The sequence below is a fragment of the Camelus bactrianus genome, chromosome 20 (assembly GCF_048773025.1).
Source record: "Camelus bactrianus isolate YW-2024 breed Bactrian camel chromosome 20, ASM4877302v1, whole genome shotgun sequence".
Classification (NCBI taxonomy): Eukaryota; Metazoa; Chordata; class Mammalia; order Artiodactyla; family Camelidae; genus Camelus; species Camelus bactrianus.
This window is the reverse complement of record NC_133558.1, coordinates 13,024,856-13,042,621: the sequence shown is the minus strand read 5'-3', so window position 1 is coordinate 13,042,621 and position 17,766 is coordinate 13,024,856. Positions and strand designations below refer to the sequence as shown.

General features: G+C 43.9%; 1 protein-coding gene across 1 annotated transcript; it reads right to left on the bottom strand.

Moving 5' to 3' along the window:
* Positions 1 to 13,428: 13,428 nt before the first annotated feature.
* On the bottom strand, positions 13,429 to 16,812 carry ID4 (inhibitor of DNA binding 4). The gene is made up of 3 exons (XM_074348149.1): positions 15,939 to 16,812; positions 15,487 to 15,545; positions 13,429 to 14,927 (listed from the first exon to the last, which is right to left on the bottom strand). Exons 1-2 carry the CDS (start codon positions 16,377 to 16,379, stop codon positions 15,501 to 15,503), a joined length of 486 nt encoding a protein of 161 aa, XP_074204250.1. The 5' UTR covers positions 16,380 to 16,812; the 3' UTR covers positions 13,429 to 14,927; positions 15,487 to 15,500.
* Positions 16,813 to 17,766: the final 954 nt, after the last annotated feature.

The following is a 17,766-nucleotide window of genomic DNA, read 5'->3' as shown; positions in this document are numbered from 1 at the left end:
GCCACCAAAAACAAGGCAGTATGCTGACGGATGTATGCAAATGGTCTCCTTTAGTCTTTTAACGAGTCTGTGAGGTAACTGTTTTCAACTTTATTTTTATTGATGGGAAAATTAAGTCCTCAAGAGATTAAAGGACTTCTCCAGTGAAATAGCTGGCAAGGGACAAAGCCAAGGTCTGAACCCCAGTCTGTGCACCTGTAAATCCCAAGTTCTGAGCCTCCACACGCCCAGGGCATGATAACCCCAGTGGTCACAACTTGGTAGTTGTGCAGATTCTCCACCCTGCCTGTGTGCGAGTCCCATTCTGGGGGCCTTAGAAACTACAAGAAAGAGAAAAACAGACTTTAGGAATAAACAGAAGTACATTGAGCTCATCTGTACCTTTCTTCTTACGTTCTGTTTTTAAGGTCAGCACTGAACAATTGAGCAGATTCTCCTTTTTGGACAGACTGATTCCAAGCTAAAACACTGTGTATATTTTGGGCAAATCCAAAAGATTCAGAGCAGAGATTTAGAAACAAAGCAGGTCATTGATCAGACATATACTTAGATACATTTCATATAACTTTTATTTGGCTTTGAGAATTCTCTGAATTTCCAGAGGCCCCTTCAAGTAAATGATGGCCCTCTGGAGGGTCATGAAAACAGTCAGGGAATCCGTCTCTCCTCCCCCAGCCCCTCCACCCCTCGTTGGTAGTCCTGATTTTGCTACACACTTTAAGAAGGGAGAGAGTGAGCACATGCAGCTTGAATTGTATTCTTGGAAGAGTGTCGTTAAGGAAGAGAAGAAGGCAGCTTTCCTCCTAACAGAGTGGTGCTTGATGTAGCTTCTGTGGTCTAGTCACCATGCTTCCTTAGTGAGATCTTCCTGGGAGACCAAACATGGTACCCGTGAGATGGTAGTTTTCGCTGGTCCAAAACTTTTTGGTGGGAGATATTTGTGCATTAAACTTAACCTCTCCTGCAGCCTACAGTTGGCTGCCAATCTGTACAGCTGGTGCAGGACTCAGCTTCTTTGAAAGAGGAGGGAAGATGGCTCTCTCCCTCTGCCTTCCGCCTCTCCAGCCCTCTTGCTCCTGGTACGACTGCTCCCCCTCCCCCCACATGGTACAAAACCATGTGGATTTGCTGAACAGGTCTGTAAAATTAATTATACTGTGAGTGCTTGGTAACCAATGAATTGTAAATTGTACATTATTAAAATAGCATCAGAGCTCTGACTGATCTATTATTCTTCGGGGAATGAACAAAGATAAGAGCTCTATGTGCTTTAGGGGTCTTTCTTGCCACCATACAGCAGGCATGGAGAGGAAATATCAAGTAGTTTTTTTGTTTTGTTTTGTTTGTCTGCAAACCGAATTAAATAGAAAGAGTATCTCTTTTTTTCCCATTATTAAATTGTTATATGTGCCCTCACAGTTCTGTTTGTAGCATCTAATAAGGTAGTGGGCACTCAATAAATATTATCGTACAGTGATTGTGGTAATATGTGTCCAGATATGCTCGTACACAAACCCAGTGCCATGTCAACCTACTGTGAACAGGAGATATATGATGCGACGTGGCATCGTAATAAAATAAATTGTGTTGATGTAGTGCTTCTCTGCAACAGCTCAGGAAGAATTCAGAGTAAACAGTAGGAGACATAAAAAACATCAGCTGAGTATGTGCCAGGGGCCTTGTGGCTTCAGCTGAAAAGGAAGAATCTGGAAGAAACAGTCTCTCTTGTCTCGTTCTTCTAGCCACAACAGGATGACCCCTGGGAATTGTTTGTGAACCTCTCTTTTTACGGAACTATCTCCCCTGTGCAGAATTTCTCAGCATCTTTCTTCCTGCCATGATGAGTCCTGCCAGGCGCATCACACAGTTCTCCATGGAAACTTTCTCTTTCTGCAACTGACCAAGCCTGCAGTCCCTGGGAACCGAACAGCCAGTCAGCCATGCAGCATTTTTACCCTTACAGGCAGGTGTTCCAGCTGAGAGAACCGATGCAGGTACAAGGCAAAGCAACGTCATTCCATCCCATCCCCGGCCCCCGCAAATAAATAAACGTTTATAAACCCACCATTTCAGGTGGAAATAGGATGCCTCCAAACTGGGCTGTCCCTCAGTACTGTGCACAACCAGACAGGCAAATCTGTGGGGCCCAGCACCAAAACAAAATGCAGGCTTCTGGTTCAAAAAGTCTGAAGAATTTCAAGACATTGAAAGCAGAGCATTAAACTAAGTGCGGTCTCTTCTAAGGGCAGGCCATGCCCAGGAAGCCAGCTCTGATACAGCGGGACACTTTCTTTCTGGGCACTACATTGTCCCCACCTTCCTGTTCTCCAAAGAACTCCTGCGATTTGGGGGGAAGACGACAGTAGTTTCTTTCATTTTTAATGAGCACATGCTCACCTATTCCTTCATATTTTAGTTTGGTACAAAGAAGCAGGAGAGATGACCGGTAGACACAAGGACAGAGCAGTGAGATGCCAACAGGGAGGGTTTGGGGAAGAAACCTTACACAAACAGTTTGGGGGTAACGATGTAATCGCTACAGAGAGCACCTGGCGGAGAGGTAGGAGGGGGCAGGATGACAGTGGTGTTAATAATGAACTGGACCCAGCCCCGCTGGTGCGACTGACTGCAAGACCTTCTGAGACCCTGCCACCTCTGTTAGAACCTCAACCTGGCTATTGTTTCAGAAGGACAAACATGTTCAGCTGAACAGGCACATGGAATGTATTCAGACAGCCGTCTTTTTTTCAGTATCCTTATTGCCAGGATGTTTGTGTGCACTTTAGGGGAATAAACAGATCAGCCTCGAGGGGGCAGTGGTCCAGGTGATAAATCGGGTTAAGATAAGAAAGGAAAACAATAGCATGTCTTATCATTCATTTGCTGCTTGGTTGCTGCAGCAAATGGTTTTCGCTGTCTTGCCGCAGAAGAGAACGAGCAGAAGCAGGTGAAGTCCTCTTCCAGCTGCACTGGAACAGCCCTTGCTGGTCATCAGAAAACTAAGTCAGAAGGTTGAACCTGCCCCCAGACAGGCAGAAGAGGCTCCTCCGGGCAACAGGCCCTGTTTATGAGTGCAGTGTGCCCTAAAATTCAAAAGAGGGCAGCAGATAACTGACACGGCTGGTAGGACCAGGAAAGCGGGTAACCTGAGGAATGTCAGCAGGAAAATGTGCTGGTTTATCAAATCTCATGCCCTGCAAGGGTTAGCTGAGCCCGAGATTTGTGTTTCTGGAACTGTGTGTTTAATGTAAAAGCAAATATTTGATTCATGGGATCTAATGAGCTTTGGTGATGTTGAGGGCAAGTGGGGGCCTATTGCCCACCAGGGCAGCCTCATGCCACGTTAGTGATTTACAACCTGCAGTGGCTAAGTCAGCAAAGTCCAGGCTGAGGTGCAGGAGAAGCGGCCATGGAGGGTGAGGTGGAGGGGCTGCCTGTATGCTTTTGCTGTCTTGTAAGTGCTTCCGCTGATTCTTTGAAATGAACAGGAACCTCCCCACAAAGAGTGAACAGTCTCTCCCTACCTGGTAAATTTCACAGGGACTGAGACCCACAGGGTGTGGGAGAAAGTGATTCTCTTACTCTCTTTGAGATTTTCCAGTGCTTCCTGAAGAACGTTCGGGAGGCCCTAGCTCCCTGGAGATTGGAGTTTTAGGGAGGCTGGGGGCAGGTGGGGGTGGAGAAGAAGTAAAAATTGCTGAAGGGGAAGATGCCTGAAGCACTTGGGTTGAAAGCAAAGCACAGCCCTCAACCCAATCCTGCAGAAGTAAAATATTAGGATTTCATCCTGAGGGTCACTCAGTGGACCTCTTTACCCTCCTGTTTCCTAAAAAGAGTGATAATCAGGTGTAGACCCCAAACATAGCCCGACCGAGAAGTTCTGCTAAGCCATTTGGCAGGAATGGACAGTGAAGAGAAAGGAATCTTATTTTTAAAATAAACCCTGAAATGATACTGCAAAACTCATGATAGTCTTTTTTTAATGTGACCTGGTTTTAAGTAATTATTTTCACTCTCTTTGTTTTTTTTTTTATTAGAAGCATTTTAAAATCGTGTCAAGCTACCGAGAAAGCATCAGGTACATAAGGCATCTAGAAAATGTTGCCTCTTAAAGGTTGAACCCTCTGTTTGTTTTGAGCACATTTTTGACTTCTAGAAAGAATTGAAGATTTTTACTCCATTAACAAGTTAGATTATTAAAACTGTGAAGAATTTCCATTAAAATTTGGGAAAAACGCATGTTATCTTTTTTTTTTTTTTGGTAATCTGAAATTGACAGCTGCAATACTGTCTAGATACATAGCTGATGCTAGACAAAGGGTTTCGGAGAAACATGCTCTAAAATTTTGGACTGATTTAATATTAAACAATTACCGTGGAGCTGAGGAAATCAGCCCCTTTATAGATGTTGGCGAACAGAGGATTCTCTTCATACGTACAATAATAAAAACCAGACTTGGCAAGCACTAACCAGTCTGTGGTGATTGTGTATTTCTTTGCATTCTCTAAAATATTGAGGCGGGAGATTATTTTTACTAGTGTTTCACATGTCATGACATTAGAGCTGCAAATTGATAAACAAATTGATAGGGTCTCCAGTGCTCTGTAGGATCATTAAGGACTTCTGGGGCTTTTGCAGGTATCCTTGGAGCCTACTTGTAAGATCATAGAATCCAGAGTGATCATGAGATCTTTCACCTCAGCATAACTCCAGGCAAAACGATGCTTTTGTCTTCTCCAGAGCAGTCATCTCTAGTTTCAAAAAAATAGTTCTCGTGAACATGGCTCTCTTAAGAATAACCCCAGTCAATCCTCAAATTATAAATGCCAAAAAAAAAAAAAAGGCAAAAAAGAAAATGGTTGTATTTACAAAGTTTTTATAAGAAGAAAATGATCCACAAGAAAAGAAGAAACACACGCATTGCAACAAACAGGAACCTGATAATATAAATAACTATAAACCTATTGAACTTAATAAAGTTAAGGAGACTGCAAGCTGGAAGTCCTGAATTTTGCTGGCAGCTCTGCCCCTACATTAAGTCATCTTACAAAAGGCACATTTTTACATTTTAGAGCCGCAGTTGCCTTCTCAGTAAAATAAGGACTTTCAATATTACTTCAAAATTCTTATTTTATGATTTGCTGAAACATTGGTTTCTTTGCCTTGTTGAATTAATCTCAGCTTTAATTTATGGCAAAGTATAGCTACCAGAAATTCTGTTAAATATACACTATAAAAGGTATGCTTTCCTAAGCCATGAAGAAATATACAAATTTTAATGCTGTTCTTAACCTTAGTTTCCCTCTTAAACACCACCTGGAATCCTGTGTACCACTCCAGTGTTATGTCTTTGGCTTTCAACATTGTTCTTCTACCAGGAGAATATTATTAGGGTGCCAGATTATTTAGCCCTGAATATGGGCGTTGATGTGTAGCGTTCCTCACCTGCCCCCAGCACTCAGCCATCTATCAGAAAATAGATCAAAAAGCAAACAAGCCTTCCGCCTGACCATGCGAATAGCAAAACCAACAGCTATAAAGGGCCACCGTTTTAATTTCCTGTAAGCCATCACCTATTTCCCTCTGCCTACTCCCACGGCTCCCACCTTTTCTCAAATCCTTCTACATCCATCCACATTTATGTCATGTATGTCTTCTGTGTGCAGAGTGCCACTGGGCTATTCTGGAGAAAAATAAATGATATGGAAAATAGTTTCTGTACTTAGAAGGCTTAAAATCTTGGTCTCCCCAAAATGTGTGTACATTGTTGGAATCTTTGTTCTCCATATTGAAGACCCAGGTGTACACACCTCCCCTGCTCCTCTATGTTTGTTAGCCCCATTTTCATACTGGAAGAGGGCAAGCACATCTTTAACTCTTAGAAAATGAAGAGAGGCAGGAATGATTAGAAGAAGGGAACTCACATATACTAAATAGTCCGTGTGCCTGACACTCCATTAGGGGCTATGCATACGTGATCCTCATAAAGACTCTTACTGCTTAAGTATTGAAACCCTATTAAGAAAGTTTAAATAAGGCTCAGAGACATTAAGTACCTTGCCTGAGGCCACACAGTAAATGGCAGAGCTCAGAATCTAATTCCTCAGACTTACTAATGTTTTCTTTTATAAAGTTCTTATTCACAATTTTGGGAGAAGTGGAGCTGTTATCTCCGTTGCTTTTAAATGTATAAAAACCATATATAATTTTAGCAAGGCAAAATCTATTATATGAAATCAGGGCACAATTGTGTCATTTTCCAATGTGCTATGCATACAGTATTTTAACATTTGATAGCTATGAATTAGGACAGTTCTAAGGCAAACACAACAGTTAAGGCAAGACCAATTAGACTGCTTTTCTACATCATGGTAAAGGCCATCCCTTAGGATGATATAATATACTAGGAGAAATGAAATATTTTTTGATAAATTTGTTTATTAAGAAGAGTCTCTTTGCCATTAAAGCAATATGGCTCATCATTGCCTGTGCAGGTTCACCTTCTCCAAATATTTTCAGGTCATCATGTAGACATGATGAGAGAATATAATCATTTGGAATGATGTATAGGAGGGTAGAAACTGATCTTTTTCTTTCAGGCCTTTCCTTAGGAAATATAAGATTTCATGGGATAGTTATGCAAAGTAGGTTATTATGAATGTTTTGACTTACAGAAAGATGGGAATGAGAACCCAGGGGAAGGAGGACTCAGCGTCTTGACCATAGACTTGTCCCAGCAGCCCCACGCCACAGACTCACTATCGAAGGGCTCCCTCCTAAGCATCCCCTGCTAGTTACCAACTTCCCTTCTCCCACTGGGTATGATTCCCATGACCCTCTGTTGATATTGTACTAACCTCTCCTCTCTACTTGATCAGCACTCCTGGAAAGCTGGTACGTGGTGTTAAGAAGGAGAAAGTCACTGTGCGTGGCGTAATGACAATAACTTAAACCTATATGATATTTTATAGCTTACAATACTGTTTCTCAAAATGGGGTTCCTGGGAGACTTGCCTTAGATTCCCAGGGAAAAGCTAAAATGCAGATTCCTGGTTCCTATACTATACCTGATGAATCAGAATCTCAGTATTAGGGAGGGAGGGATGGGAGGAATGCAGGAATCTAAAATTTTAAACTCTCTTCAGGTGATTTTTTTTTAATATACCAAAATTACAACCATTGTCTTATAAAATATTTTCATGTGTGTTACTTTCTTTGTATCTTTCAAGGGCCCTCTGTGCCAGGTAATTATTATCACATACTCATTTTACAGATGAGGCAGTTGGAACGTGGAAAAGTTACTTGCCTGAGGGACACAGCTAATTAAATGCAGAGCTCTAGCACCCAAGTCTTTTGACTTGGCCGATAGTCCGTGACCCCTCCCTTTACCACGCTGCCTCCGTTGATTGGATGTGGAGGATGCAACAGTGGAGGATAACACAGGGTTCAAATTCTTTCATGTTTTTGGTGCTGTGTCTAAAAATTCATCACCAAACCCAAAGTCACATAGATTTCCTCCTAAGTTTTCTTCCAGAACTTTTATAGTTTTTCATATTACATTTTGGTCTATGATACATTTCGAGTTAATCTTTATGAAAGGTGTAAGCTCTGGGTTTAAGTTCATTTTTCTGGCACATGGACGTTCAATTGTTCCAGCATCATTTGTGGAAAGGACTACTCCTTCCTCACGGAACTGTCTTTGCTCCTTTGTCAAAGAGCTTTGAAACACTTGATCCTTATTGTAAAAGCAATTTATCTGTTTCCTTTTTAAAAAGGCAGTCAGCTCAGGCCTGCATTTAGTGATTATTTGCTTAGGATTTGGACCCCACCTTCTCAAGGAAGGAACATGAGGCATGTTATAGATGCGAATATGAACTGAGATAAACCTCCTAAGAGAAAACTGGAACCGAGTCCATCCAGACTGAGGCTGTGTGTCTGGATTAGAGAATGAGAAACCTGGGTCTAGACCTGACTCCACCATCCACCTTTTAGGCTTGTGTCTCCTTCACTGGAAAATGAGGGGACTGTTACCAGACATATTCCAGGTTACTAATCATACAATTTCACTTCCAGGGCCCCAGATCATAGTCGGGGGTTCTAAAACATCCATCTGGAAGAGTTTTTCCCATTCAGGTAGCAAACCTGTTCTTTCAGAACTGACTCATGAGGATTCGCTGCATTTCTTGCAGCTGATCTATCCCATGCCATGTCACCAGGCGCAGAGAACAGAAGCCTAAGACACATACAGGGACCTGATGGTACAGTCTTCCTGAGTGCCCCCTGCCTGCGGCTCACAGCCCAGGCCCATCACATCTACGCCTGTGCAGCCATCCCTCCTTGCCCTGCATTTCCATTTCTGGCACTGAAGCGTCTTTGTTTACGTATCCCAACTTGGAGCAGAAATGTTTCTTTCTTGGAGATATAGGATCTGTTCTGCCTCTCTTTTTCCTTTCTCAATCTCTCCCTCCAACCCTCTTCACCCAAGGCTGACCTTAACTCCCTCATTCTCAAGACGCACAGCTTATCTGTTGTCCATGTTTAAGGCAGCCAAAGACTTTGAAATATAGTGAAAATCTCTCAACTGCACTGTTGAGTTGCAAAGAATTTGCTAGATTTGCTGGCACAGAGAGTTACAGGAATGTTCTTCTTGTACTTTGTGGCCTGGAGTCCCTGGGGGCTCAGGAAGCCACAGGAAACACGGACATGTGCAAACAATTTTACATAGCATGAGGGGTGTGTTGACTGTTTGGGGGGGTGAGGAGGAGAAGCATCATATAATTCTTGCAGAAGAGGTGACAGTTGGGTCTTAAAGGATAGTGAGGAATCCAGCAACAGTATAGACTGGGAGTGGGGGTCATGGGATCCAGACAGGGGTAACACCATGTTCAAAAGAAGGGGAGCATGGAAAAGCATGCCATTTGGGATGTGGATAGGTCAGCCCTTACCCACAGATGGGCAAGTTGACTTAGTTGGCTCAGCTGGCTGGACAGGTGCCCCTATCTCCACCCTCACGTTCCACGTGTGTCCTTCGTGAGCACACTCTTTCCTTATCACTCAGAGATCCATCATACTCTGTCAAGCCTAGAGAGAAAAGCCTGCTTTGCCATCTAGCATCCACAGGATGAGATCTTCAGTACAGCTAAAGCATAAACGGGGTGCTTGAAGGCAGCCAGAAGTAAAGAAGAGAAAGGACCAGTGGGAAATGAGAGTTGAAGGATCCTTACATCCAGGTGACCAGGGCAGGAAGAGGACCTTGCTTAGCTCTGAGTTCTTTTTGCATCTCATGGTGCAGCTCCAAGGAGGAAGCCACACGCCCCATGGGACTGTGGGGATCTGAAGGAGGCGTATAGAGCACTATGCTCACCCAGCAATGGCCGTGACTTCTAGGAATCGAATTGGCTGGCACCCTGATCTTGGACTTCCCAGCCTCCAGAACTGTGAGAAATCAGAACGGTGACAGGTTTGCAGAAACCATAAGATGCTGTTTCAAATCTACTGCACTTCAGAGGCAGAGAGGAACAGGCAGCAGTTCGATACGTTGGTCTGAAGCTTAATTGTGAGTCAGTGCAGAGGAAGGGGCAAAGGAGTAACTGAGGGCACTAGGAAGATACTTTGTTAAGGGAATAGTCTTAATTCAGTGCAAGAAGTATTTTCCCAGGCCCGGGTTAAGCACTGTAGGACATGCACAGAAGAATCACACATAGTCTTCTATTTTAAGGAGGCTACTTTGTTTTCATTAAGGCCACGGACTCAGGTTCAACATGCATGAGAAGTGTTTCTAAGAACTCTTGCTGAAGTAAAGTGTAAAATTTATGTCTACAAGTTCAGGTCTGTTTCTCTGGCTTTCTCTGAGGTTTGACATATAAGTGCATCCCTCTCTCTTTCTTTTTTTCTTCAGGTTACTTATGAGATTAAACCAAATTCTAGAATATGCTAAACATGATGAATGATCTCCTTGCTCTTTATTTTTTTTTTTATCTTGCTTTATGCTTAAACATAACGTGGCTGACTTATAGCAATCCAAAAAAAAAAAAAAAAAAAAAAAATGGAGGGTACATCTGCATGGAAATCTCCAGTCTCAGGAATTAAAGTGGAGAGAGAATGGAGGAATGTTAATACAGCTTACTTATTTTTTTTAGAGAGAAACTCCTTTTTCAAAGATATTTTCCTGTGTGTTGGTTAACTATTTTTAGGTAAATACACATACACACACAGCTACAGACTCTTCAACTGACTGCTAAAGCTTATGAAATGTGTAGTAAATATTTAAGAAAATGCTTAAAATATTTAAGAAAATATTTAAAACATTTAAGTAAATATTTAAGAAACATTTTTAAATATATGAATTTGCACAAAGAAGAACTGTAGCACTGCAGTATTTTCCTTTAAACTTTAGAATAGGTAAAATTTTAGAATTTGAATTTAATAAGTATGCTAAATGTGCTGGTAGGCGCTTTATATCATAGCAAATTGAGAAACGGTAATTTAAAGCAAATAATGGTGTCTTGTTTCACTAGGAATTTGCATATTTTTGCCAACACTTTTGTAATATCCTAGAAAATCCTTTTTTAAAGTATGAGATTTCTTGTTGGACAAAAATTCAGATACAAGTGGATTCATATAGAAAATCCATCTTTGGTCTCTTTATTTAAGCATTTTAAGTTCAATTCCTCTAATCACATTTTAGCCAGTGGGATGCAGGTAACACAGTTTGGTCTTTTTTCCTCCAGAAACTGATGTGTTTACTCTTTTATGGATTCAAAGGGGCTTTTCAAATTAACTTCAATTTTTATGGCCCTTTTTTCACGTCCCATGTGTGAATTTACTGTGGAGACTTAGCGACGGAACCAGCTTCAGCAGCTGACTACCAAATTGCTTGTCTAGGGTGAGTACAGAAAACCTTTGGCAACGTGGCTTAGAATTGAGTTTAACACTTAAGTGAAACTTTTAGAACAGGCCAGGATATAAATCAATAGGAAGAAGGCACTTGAATGCAAAACACACTTGTAGAATTCATTAAAAATTTGAAAGTATTTTCAGTTAAGTTCATATGACTGCCATCCGTCAAATTAGTTCCCTTTTGTAAGAATTTTCTTTATCTTTTCAAGTATCTATTGCATCACTGCTCAAGGTAGAACTCTAAGTAAAATTACAATTTTTAAACCTTATGGGCAATGGTTCTAATTAATATAATTAATATTTTAGCAAAATGTCATGGGTCGTAACTGAAAGAAATCATCTGGGTCTGAAGAGTACCTACTGAGGGCAGCCCTGCTAAGATTAATTCTGAGGTGGGTAAATTAATTTCCTAGACTTGCAATGCAGCAAAGGGAAGCTTTTTCTTCTTCAGAAGCCTGGAGGGGTTGGTGTTTGGCCCTGTTGAGACCCAAGGGCTATTTGGGCTGATTAACATATATATAATTAAAGTGCACTAGCTAGAAAGGCAGAGCCAATTTTATTTGGCTCTAAACTACTGTGAAATAATTGCTTTCTGTCTGTATTATTTTCTTAGTTGTGTGTGTGTGTGTGTGTGTGTGTGTGTAGGTGTATGTGTATATGTTTGTGTGTGCATGTGCATATATGTATGTCTGTATGTGTGCCTGTGTGTCTGTGTGTGTGTGTGCGGCGGGGGGGGGGGGGTGGGGGTGGTGTCTAGTTCCCCTGGACATCATTCTGCTGCCTTCTTAGGATTCTTCCTTCCTCTCCTAGCAGACACCAAAGAGTAGACAAGATTTCCCTAGCATTCAAACTAGATTTTCTTTCCGTTCATATCACCATTTTCAAGCCACATTTTTCATCACACGGTAAGAAACACTGTAAATAATTGAGGTGATCCATCATGAGACCCACTCTTGATAATGAAAAATTGCATAACTCAGTAGAAGTCAATTAAAAACCACAAACTTAGAACCCTTTGCTCAGTGAAGATTTATTATTATAGAAGGTGTTTAATACAACAGATTATGGGGTCAAATTTTTTAAAAGTTCTAAAAATTCAGTTAAAGTTTGACAATAAACTTGAATAAGATTTACACAGTATCAAAGTATATTAGTTCTTTGAAATGAAAAGTTTTTTTCCCCTTCCTTTAACATGAAATGCCTGAGATGTTCAGGATTTAATGGAACCACATTAGGAACAACATGCCACCATGAGATACTTTTTTTTTCCTTTGACGGTTTTAAATGATTCTCACTCTTTGGTTGTGCCTATTCAATAAAAGTAGACAAATTAAATGAGAGAAGTCAGGATGTTTTCCTCTATGAAACCAAAGATCTGAATAATTAGAGCTACCTAGATAAATGACTCAGAATGTTTTTGTTATCTGGTCACTTGATTAGGACACAGCCAACATCTAGTAGAATGTGTTATCTTATACAACTGCACATAATTTTTGAAAAATAAACAGTGACTTTGTTTTAGAGACATCCAATGCTGTGCGAGTGGCAGATGGGAAAATGCCAAGTCTCTCAAATGTCACATCTCTAGCACTTTTCTTCCTTTAGTGGTTTTCATGCCTAAAATATGAAATTAACTAAGGAGCAACACCTATCTTCAAAAAATCAAAAATGTTTATATTGAGGTGCATAATCTCCCAGCATAAGTTTAAACTGTGCTTAAAGGCTTAGGTAGGGTACGGTAGTCAGGTCTAACAGATGCCTGACTCCAACCAACAGAGCCCATGTGACTTGCTTCCTACTGAAATTAAACAGCCAAATAAAAAGGAGGAATTGTCCCCTTTCTTAATAACAAAGAATGCCATCATTAGAATTCTTCAGATTTGGAATTCCAGCAGTGTTCTTGTGTTTTCCTCTTGATGTGTGACAGGAATGAATATCAAAAATAAAAATAAAACCTCATCTAAACAAGCAGCCCTTTGACTTTAGAAGGCGCAACAGCAAATACATCAAATTCTAAAAATACCTAAGACCAGTGAAATGTCAAAGCCGAGGGGAGAACATGCTGGAGAGAGGGGATAGATTTTTAAAATCTTTCAATGTTTTTTTTTAAACCAGTAAACGTTAACTTTGTTCATTTCTGTTGAGACGTTGCCACTTCGACTGACTACTCAGGGCCATGATATTTCATATTCACATAAATATTTGACTTCGACCTCATAAAAATTCCCTTGGGTCTATAATACTTTTATTCTTGTATAATCTGAAACAAATCCTTTCCTTTTAAAAATCAAACAGACCACGTTACACACACAGTTGACTAACTATTTACAAAGCACCCAATTAAATCCTACTTAATTCTCTCACACTCTAAAAATTCCATCTAACTGGTGTGTAGAGTCCTGATCACATTAAATGCAAAATGTTCACAAGCCCTGATGGTCCTGTCTAACCTACAAAATGGTACCTTCCTTAAAGAGAAAATAAAGTCTCAAAAGTAAGTGTAAGGTTTGAAGAAATGAGACCAGAAATCACAGTACAAGACAGATAAACCTACTTTAATATTCACATGTAAAAGTTACACATCACAAGAGATTGGACAGTAGTTTAGCGGTTAACTAACATAGCTATAGTGAAAATCATTTTTATAAAAAAATAATCTAGATGCGGTCATCAGAATTTTTGGTCTACTTAAGTTAATGTTTGAAGATCAACTTTTATCCCTGCTTGAAGGATTTGCCATTATGCCTTTCAGATTTTTTCTCCCACTGTTGCCTATTAATATTCTTTGGAGGAAGGAAAGCAGAAAGTGTTCATTTCCAAGAGTTTGTCCTTTGGTAGCAAGCAGAGAACATTTTTCATTTCTATGATTTAAATAATCTGTACAGACATGAAACTTAGTGACATTAAATTTTAGTGTAAAATGAAGAATGATAAGCATTTTTTTCACTTTGATAAAACAGTAGATTTCATAAGCTCATAAGGATCCAAACATTTCCCCATCCCATATGCAAAATCATTCAGAATCCATGTTGACCTCAGTTAAGAAATGAAAAACAAACACTTACTCTTTATATATTACACTATCAAACCCTGTACGTAAAAACTGATAGAGCGTATTTTCAACATGTATGCTTCAAATACAAAGATTTCAATCTAGGTTAAAGAAAACACATCTGAATGGACTCAGAACAAGTTTATTTTGTGATTAAACATCTCATGCAGTCATGCAAGACCACTAGCTATAACTGTTACTTCCGAGTCTACAGGACACTGGGCAAAACAAAAACAAATTAAAAGCCAGGCCAAACAGAAAAGACATTCAAGATATCAAGAGCTCTTCAACTGAGCTGAAAAATAATTTTCCAAAAGAAATATTTGCATGATTAAAAAAACACACACATAATATTTACAAAAAATATTTAATTAAAAATATCTTATAATTACAGTAGTCTATTAAAGCATATACTTTCTCACATTTATAGAACATCTCTATATATACATGGTATGAAATGTCACTCAGTTATCTATACAATATGTAACATTCTTGCAGGGAAAAGAAAGTTCCCTGCCCCCTTATAATCATCTATTTTAAACAATAGATGTCAAAAAAAATATCTACAATGCTCTGGTATATTAGTAAAGCTTCAAAACAAAAATTGAGCTCCTTGGTCACAAAGTAGGTTTCTAAAGTCGGTTTTACTCGTGATCTCCTATTTATCAGTCCTGTCACACTTAAGCTTAAAAGTTTAACTGCACCTCCAAAAAACACAGAAATGTACAATTCACAGCGATTATAAATGAAGAGACAAAAGAGAATACGTATGTAGAATGTTTATGAACGTGCAAAAAAAAAAAAAAAAGATGAAAGTTTTATTTTTCTTCCCTCTCTCTCTCTTGGAATGAAGAATGAGACGTTTCTAGGATTTGCTGATTTTTTTTTTCCTTTCCTCCGCTGGCTTTTTCTCTAACTTCTGCTCTTCCCCCTCCCTTTCTAGTGCTCCTGGCTCGGGCTCAGGCGGCCGCACACCTGTGGAAGAGGAATGAATAGAGGGGGTGTGTGAACCTTCCCGCTGCAGACTAACTGGCGCCACCGACCAAACTCAAGACATGCTTGATCAACAACCCAAAACAAACCACCAGGTCAGACTACACCCGCGGTCCGCGGCCCGGCCAGGCAGCTGCGGGCCCCCGGGAAGCCCGTGTAGGGAACCCACCCCCGGGCCCTGCCTGCGTCCTCTTTGGTGGGTGTCAGACTGCGCGGGGGCACATTGGGCACCACGCCCACGAGATGACCCTCCGTCAGCGGCGGGAAGAAGGGCTGTTAGAGCCCTCCGGTCACTGGGGGGCGGCGGGGGCATGAGCTGATCCGTCCCATTTCGAGTGAATTCCCAAGATACTAAATAAAGCTAAGTACCGGTTCACTCACTAACTGGGTGGCGGTGGCGGGGAGGGGGGGTGTCCGCCTCCTTGGGAATTTGCCTTCAGAAATGCTGGGGGCAAGGAACACTATTGTGCCTGGCAGCGGAAACCCCCGGACACCGGCGTCTCCGGTGACCAGCCACTCGAGAAGGGAAACGCGCGCTCACCTGGACAGCGCGGCTCAGCGGCACAGAATGCTGTCGCCCTGCTTGTTCACCGCGCCGGCCTGGAACAGCAACCGAACACCAAGGGAAAGGTTAGCCAGCGCGAACATCGCACTCGTCACGGTCCTCGATTCGTTCTCGGAACCTAGGCTGGCCGGCCGACGCCCCCACCCCAGCCTGCAGCCCTGGGGACGCCCCCTCCCCCCGGGCACAGGCTGGACTTGACAGCCCAGGATGCGCACAGCCCTAGTCCCGCCCCGCGCGTTCACCCGGCCGGCGACCGCGGCACCGAGCCCGCCGCAGGCGGCTCCCGGCGCCCGGAGGAGCCGGAGGGCGCAACTGTCATTCTCGGCCGCCCTAGCCCCGAGGAAGGGAAGCGCCCGCGTCCGACCATCCTGCCACCTCCCTCCTGGATCCCCGAGGCGTCCGCTCCAGGCCGGCACCCAGCCTCTCACCGGGTCGGTGTTGAGCGCCGTGAGCGGGGTCCGCGGCGGCGCGGCCGGACAGGTCCCGGCCGGGTGGTGTGGCGGCGCCGGCGGTGGCGGCTGCCTCAGCAGAGCCGGGTGCGTCTCCAGCGCCAGCTGCAGGTCCAGGATGTAGTCGATAACGTGCTGCAGGATCTCCACTTTGCTGACTTTCTTGTTGGGCGGGATGGTGGGCACCAGCCTCCGCAGGCGGCTGTAGCAGTCGTTCATATCGCACTGCAGGCACAGCGCCGGCTCGTCGGCCGCCGCCTCGGCCGCCTTGCAGCGCGCTGCCGCCGCCGCGGCCGCCGCAGCCGCCGAGCCGCCCAGGCTGTGGCCGTGCTCGGCCAGGCAACGCAGCGCCAGCTCCCCGCCGCCGCAGCCCGACGGCGCCTTACGGCCCGAAGGGCGCACCGGGCTCACCGCCTTCATCACGCGCGCCCTGCGCCCTGAGCAAGACGACCCGCTGGGGCGAGCAAGGGAGGCAGGCAAGCTCCGGGCCCCCTCCCGCGGCCGCGGCCGGCTCCGCTCCCCTTTCCTTTGCGCCCCGCGCGCTCGGTCCGCGCTCGGGGCACCGCGAAGCTCCCGGCGATCCCGCGCCCAACAATTGACGGGAGGGTCGCTCCGGGTTTTGTAAGGGGATCTCTGCTCAGTGGGCGACACTCGGCCGGGACCAAAAGGCAAGAAAAATCAAAAGCACCGGAAGGAAAGCAGCCCACCAGGTTCCCTAGTCACTCCCTTCGGACCTCCGACTACAGCCCGGCCGCCGCCGCTGCCGCGCTCCCCCTAGCCCGAGATTTTCCCACTCGCGGAACCTACTCGCAACCGCGCCTTTTCTACCCTCTCGCCCGGCCCGCCGCGCAGCTATATTTATAAGCCGCGCGCCCCGGGGGCGGGGCCAGCGCGTTGGCCGGGTCGCCGCGCCAGGCGAGCAGAGCCAGGCTGGGCGCGCGGGCGGGTGCGCGGAGGGAGGCGGCGAGGGCGGGGGCTTCGGGCGGTGCTGGGGGGCGGGGAGCCGGGCAACCCGAGCGGAGGGGTGGGCGGGGGGTCGGGAGTGGCCAGCCAATCAGGCGGACGGTGCCACCTCAGGGAATGACGCTTGGGCCAATGGGAAGGGCACTCCATTCCGTCAACGCCGTGGGTCGGGGCTCTGAGGAAAGAGAGCTGGGCGGGAGTCGGGCCCGGCTGGTGCGTGCCCAAGGGAGGGGGAAAGAGAGAGAGAAGTTCCTGCGAAGAACTGCGGGAATGTGCGGCTGGAATTCTCTCTCCCCCGGCTTAGGCTGCTGAGGGAGCGCTGGGCCCTGCTCGAGGCTCTCCTGCCACTCCTAATAGCGCGGCGTCCAGGGACCCTCTGCCACCCATCACTCCATCCCTGGGATTCCAATGCCTTAAGAAGGACGCCGTTCAAGAAGGCATGTTCATTCTCTTCTGTATTCCCCCCCTCCATTTCATTATTCGCCTTTTCACAATTGCCGAAACCATAATGATGGAATGGAATGCGTAGCCTTTCCGTTCCTGTTTTAAAAACGTTCAAGCTTAGTGGGGAAAAAAGTGGGAAAGAATGCCAAATGCAGATTTTTGATGAAGGGACATATAGATAAAACCAAAATGTCGTAGGGCTTTTCTTTTATCCATCTAGAAGTAAAAGTGGGCTCAAGAAATGCAGTTGCCTTGAGCATTAAATTAGCACGTAAATATTAAAAATGCATGGGCACAGAGTATTTAAAATTCCACCATGACATATAATATTAATCCGTTTTATGTAAAATTCATACCTGTAACTTAATGTAGGCCATTAATGCACCGCTTCACGTATTAG

Coding starts and splice junctions, on each gene's coding strand:
- ID4 (XM_074348149.1), bottom strand. CDS start 16,379: ATGAAGGCGGTGAGCCCGGTGCGCCCTTCGGGCCGTAAGGCGCCGTCG. Junction 15,546..15,938: donor CGGCGCTCAACACCGACCCG/GTGAGAGGCTGG, acceptor TTGCTGTTCCAG/GCCGGCGCGGTGAACAAGCA.